Here is a 6,119-nt window from a genome sequence, read left to right as displayed (position 1 = left end):
TTTCCATACAATATACCCCCTTCTGTTCTGAACATGCCAACAGGTAAAACCAGGAGAAACTTTTAAAGGTATTTGTATGTTTAGAAACATATATTATCATAAATAACTTTTTACATGGTTCCTATTCTCCCAAGCTTCATTTCTTTCATCACAGAAACAAAAGTACTCAGAATATCTTTTTTTTTAACAAACACAAAAATAACGTAACAATTGTTTTTTAAATCCATTTCATTATAATTAGGATATAAATCTCCATAAAAGCATATGCTGTCTATAATAAAGGTCTATAACAAAGATATATGGAGAGAGATAGACATAGAAGTATCTGTCTATAATAATATAGCAAAGATGTGTCTTAAGGAAAGTATGACACTTGTCTGCAAAGTACTGTTTTGTTATGCTATAATTGGTTAGTGCACATCCATTTACAATGCTAAACTTACTGCATCAGAAGTGGTTCCAAATAAGCAGTTTTCAGCATCAGTAGAAAAGTCTGTTGTTTCAGCACTTTGGCTTTTTCTGCTGTGAATGTTTTTTGGCTTGTTTGGCGAAGTGGGGTCGATTATGACTAAAAATGCAACTGTATCCCTTTATACACAAGAGCAGTCATACTTTGCAAGATACAAGAGTACCCTTCAGTGAACTTACAGCCTTCCTTCGAAATTTCCAGTACAATACCCACATATTTAAAATGTGAGCTTAATCAAATCCTGTTGACTTTACCAAATACTCAGGTTTTATTTGCAAAGGAGTACCTTTTACCCACACAATGATTTTAAGGATATTATTTCAGCCTGAAGACTCATTTAAGCAGAATAATTGGCATCAATAGCACTTACCTGATTGTGTGGAATAGAGGTTATACAGCTATTTTCCAGCTCAAAACCATGCAATAGCCATTTGAAAAAAATAATGCAATGTTTGAAATTTATGAAAATTAGGTTTTCACTAACAATGCTCTTGTAAGAGGCTTCTAGACACAAGTAGTGCAACTTGATACATTGTTTGTGGTTAAAAGAAATGTGCCATATGTAATTATTTATAGAGAGATACTACATATAGACTAGAAGGTTCAGATCAGTTGATATGTAACAGTTTAGCCACTATAAAAATTAATCAAGTAATGAGTATTGCATTCCGTCCTAAAAGAATGAAGCCTCTTTTCACTAAGAGAAATCAGTTACATAACTATCATACTCTCACCAGCCTACTGAAAGGACTAAAAGAAATCAATCTCACACAGAAAGATGGATCGAGCATGAATCAATGTGGCAAGCACTTAACCAAACAGACATGGAATTAAACAAGAAAAAAAAACAACAAAACAAAACCAAAGCAAAACCAACAAAGATTGTTGCTTAACCTGTTTTGTCAGAGCTGGTATTGATGGTATTGGTAGTGATGGAAGTGAAGGTAGTCTTTGCGCTGTCCTTGGTAGTAACAGATTTCTGCTTATTTTTCATGGCTTCCAGTGCTTTGAGCTTCTTGGCATGTTTAGTGCCTTTGTAGTGGGCCGCAGCCTGGCTCTACAAAGGAGAACAAAATGAACCATGCAATCAGGCTCATTTCTAAACTGGCATTCTCTGTATTAGTACAAATACAGACTACCTTTCAATAATGGGTACCATTCACATTATCCAAGTAGTGATCAAACAGAAAATTATATTTAGAATGATGCTTGGAAATCAGTGGAAAAAATACTCAAGCAACCCCAATTCAGTAAATACAGTATATTACTGTATAACAGCATATTCCTTTCAGACCAAAATAAAGTTGTATTAGTCTACCATGCTACCATTAGTTTTTCTATCAAGCTCTTGCATTAAAAAAAAAAAATAAAATAAAAAATTCTCAGGCAACAAGAAGGAAGGCACTCTCCTCCCAGTAGCTTTGCACTTTTCCAGTTTCTATTTCAAACTAGAGATTTTGTCAAAGCTTGCTTCAAAGAACAATTTACAGGAACTTCTCAGCAAAGACTGACAGTAAAAACCAAACCAAAAAATAACCCCAAAGCAAAACCAAATCCCAAACAAAAGCAAAACATAAAACACTCCCTTCAAAGCCCATCACAAAAGATTTAACTGAATGTAAGGCAGACATGCCATTATCTGGCTTTCTTAAATAAAAAAATTACTTTTGTCCACCTGCTACAAAAGGTAGTGTTTGTCATTCAAAACCAGAAGTATCCTTTCAAAGGAGAAAGCTCACACAAATCCTGTCACAGTCTCAATTATGTTTTGGCTACTTGATATTACTAAGCTAAAATAGAGTTGCATGTGCAATGTTATTAATATTTATGTATTACACTGAAAGTATCTTAATTATTCTAAGAGTTAGTAGCAACTTTTCTTTATTTAATTTATGTTGCAAACATATTTTAAGAACACTATTTGAAGTATAATATTAAACCTTATATAAAACCCACTGAAATTAGGGTGAATATTCATTGTTTACTTCTCTAATTATTTAAACTCTTATAAGAAAGATAGTATTCCAGTTAATAACCTGAAAAATTTCTTATATTTTTATTGCTGAACTTTAAACTTTATTGAAAGCAACTCCTTTCTTACTTGAAAGTTGAATTATTAAGACTCTAGAAAAATCGTCAAAATTTAGCTACTTGTCCTGGTTTCGGCCAAGATAATTGAATTCAACAAATGAAAAGCAACTATTCTGGGTCAGCCCAAGGACCCACAAAGGTCAATATTTTTTTTTCTGGCATGAAAAAATAGCAGATACTTAGAACATAAAAGAAAGGTAAATGCTTTTTTTTGTGGAATCAGAAGAAGAATAAAAAATACATGTAATCTAGTGGTTACAAACTCAAAGGATCAAAGGGATAAAAAGACACAGTCATTCGACTCATTAAGCCACTTATGCAGGTAGAAGAAACCTGCATTATCTGGCATCTGTTAGTCATTAGACCTTTATTTATGCACTGAATTTTGGGGAGAGAGGAAGGTCTAGTGAATATACCATGAGAGTGTATATTAACTAATCTCAAGATTAATGACTTTCAGCTTTCATGAAAAGTCATGATTTCTTCCAGATGCTTGAGATTTGAGAATCTCAAGATGACTAGAAAAGAAGTGAGAGATCGTGTCTAAACCAATAAACACATGTATGTGTATGTGTATACATGCACAGATATACACACATGCGTAGAATCTTCTTGTACATTGAGATGTGTCATTCAGTTTGGTTGAAAAGCCAAAATAATGTAAATATTGTATTAGGTACCCTTATTGAAAGAACACTGGACAGTGAAGTTATTAATTAGAAACAACTTGAACAGAAACAGCACAATCATGCACCTTTTACAATTCCCAACACATAACATTGAGACATACTGTAAGCCAAATACAAACAGTCAAGAGATGTTAATTAGTGTTAAACTGGAAGAACAGTGTTAAGTTACGATGATGCATTAAAAATGACATTATACAGCACATCCTTATGTCGCTATCATGTCAACTATTTTTACAGTTTCTAGTCAAATTTAATTATGTAAGCTCCAGATTCTGACTGCACTTGTTTTCCCTAATAGTGTCATTCTTGAAATGTCAGAAAGGTAGTCAGGACATGGTCCTCAATACTGAATTATGAATATTGATATTAGTTTGATACACAGCTTAACTTTCTTCACAGAATTTTTAGCGGTGTACCCAAGATTTATGTCTCCTGGATTCATAGTTCTCTTCCATCCAAATTCTCACAGCTACAGCTCCACAAACCTCAACTCAAACAGAGTGTTGGATGCATGAGGAATATACAACGAGGCTATATGTAGAAATCAGTGACCTTTTCAGTGTTCTGAAATATACGAACGAAACACATTGCTCAAATTTACAAGTACGATGGCTGCTATGCATAGCTGTCCATTACTCACTTTACAGAGAGCGCTGCCAGTTTACCCAGCTTCTACTTGAAGAAGATCTTTATGCCCTTTTTATTTCAAAGTTTAAATCTCCATCCTCTGTGGAGACATGAAGCCACCTGAGCTTGTTTCGATATAACTGTAGTTGGCACTTTTACAGTAGTTCTATGACAGACTGCTAATAAGCATTTAACCATCTCCAAATTAGTTTATGCTGAACTTTTACAACTGAACCCTAAAAAAAAAAAAAAGGTCTGCCATTATCTTTCCTTGCAAGAGTAAGACGGAGGAAATGGAAAAATATCCGTACGTATATTTTTCAGCACAACATAAAATATGGTACTTCACGGAATCATTTCTCGCAGTCATAAGAGAACTAAAATAATCCTCAGTGCTTAAATGGTAGTTTATAAAACTCGTTTTTTTAAAGGCATTTACATGTAGGTTAAATAAAAAAAATAAGATAGATCATCAAGTGCAATTATTCACAACTTTCATGCAGAATTAAGAAATACTGAGAGAGAGCAGAAGAGTGAAAGACAAGTTAGTCCTAACTTTTTGGTGTCCACCATGATGCTTAACTGAGTGAAGAGACTGCAGCCCTTCACAAAGGTTAGAAAGGGTCCCTTTCTGGAACACTTCAGAGTTCAACAGTTTTAAAACCTGAGAAGATTGTATATACGTGTTTATATATTCCCTTACCAAGTTGTGCTAGTTGTGCTCAGATGAGTTATGAGCTGAGGTTACAGGTGAAACCCAGATCTGAAGAAGCTGATGGAAATCAAGGGAGGATTTCCCTTTCCATATTTTGTAAAATTGCTTATCTTGATGGAAGCCAGTCCTGTCTGAGAAACAGCTGTTTGATCTAAAATCAGATGTTCTCTCAAATGAAAGAGATACAGGACAATCCTAAAGAAAAAACTCCTTATTACTAGAGAACACTTCATAATCATAGTCAATCAGCCATCCTAAAAACTGTCTAATATTAACTTATGTTTCTCTGTATGATTACAAAAGAACACATCAGAAGAATACCTTAAGAAAGAGCTTACTTCTTTCATCATAGCTTCCAAGTTTGCTTCTCACATCATAGTTTCCATGTTTGGTGCACAGAATAAATCCTAGCACTGTGAAGACAAGTCTCTGTCAGCTAACATGTGACCCAGTCAGTGATGAAGCATGAGAAATAAGTTAAATATTGCTGCTGAAACATTGCAGTGAACTTTAAGAAACTATATCCATTCTTGAAAAAGATGTCTAACAAGAGAGTAAAATGTAGATTACTACTTCATATCTGAAGCTGAAAACTAAAGGATCCTCAACTAAATTTTGAGGGCTCTGATCCTGCAAACTACATGTAGACAAACTTTGGTCTGTGGGAATTACTTCAAGGAAATGGCAAGATGTCCAAACATCAAATCACTTTTCAATGTTATTTGTTCTGAAGTTCTGCCTAGTTGAGCAGTACATGTCAGTTTAAGCAGCTCTTTTACAAAACAAATAATTTCATCTGTTTCCATGTATTTATCTTGAAATATTAGGGACATTTCTAATCCTTACATTCTGTAACCTTCCCAAATTGTTAGAATATAAAAAAATGTATTTGTCTATATAAACTTTTATTGTGTATATATATTATAAACATGCAGACATACACATACCATAGAAGGCTAAAAAACTCTACATGCAGGTGTAAGTAACAGCCACAGTGTCAAAACTCAGCTATGTTTTCTTTGCTTATGTGCAATATTGTACCACAATTACCATAAGGACATCATATTACCAAGCAAATTGCAATGTGTAAGATACAATGAAAGATGAAATATTTTAAACAATCAGACAATATTCTCTTACAATTACAGTCATCATATCTACATGGAAGTCTTCAAAATAAGTTTGTCTGACTAATGTACTTCAGTGTCTTCTCACTTATGTTCTTTAGACTTTGGTCACAAAAAACCATTGTGCTAAATTTTGTTCATTGAGAAAAACAAAGGGTCTCCTCCTATGCTCAGAGAGTTTTCAACTTAGTAGCACTGCATTTTCTTTTCATATCCTTCCTTGTCCTTTTCATATTACCAATTTTCTTACAGGTTGTTTTCCTGCTTCAGTCATTCCTTTTGGCAATACCTTCACAATAAAAGCCAGTTCAAAGTACTTTTTAAAGTGTAGCGAATATGTTCCACTGATTCTTCCTCACAGAAATTCAGTCCAATTATCCTGCATTATGTCTTTCTCATTT

At 33.8% G+C, this 6,119-nt stretch overlaps 1 protein-coding gene across 1 annotated transcript in view; it reads right to left on the bottom strand.

The window, feature by feature from the left end:
- Positions 1-4,941, bottom strand: part of ZNF385D (zinc finger protein 385D) — a 66,193-nt gene extending 61,252 nt beyond the window's left edge. Inside the window, exons 1-2 of the mRNA XM_010082770.1 lie at positions 4,900-4,941; positions 1,364-1,526 (exon numbers count right to left, since the gene is read on the bottom strand). Coding sequence (XP_010081072.1) covers positions 1,364-1,526; positions 4,900-4,941 — 205 coding nt within the window. The remainder of the gene's footprint in view (positions 1-1,363; positions 1,527-4,899) is intronic.
- Between the last annotated feature and the right edge of the window lie 1,178 nt (positions 4,942-6,119).

The sequence above is a fragment of the Pterocles gutturalis genome, unplaced genomic scaffold (assembly GCF_000699245.1).
Source record: "Pterocles gutturalis isolate BGI_N339 unplaced genomic scaffold, ASM69924v1 scaffold3000, whole genome shotgun sequence".
Taxonomy (NCBI): domain Eukaryota; kingdom Metazoa; phylum Chordata; class Aves; order Pterocliformes; family Pteroclidae; genus Pterocles; species Pterocles gutturalis.
The sequence above is the reverse complement of the archived record's forward strand: the minus strand, read 5'-3'. Positions and strand labels throughout refer to the sequence as shown.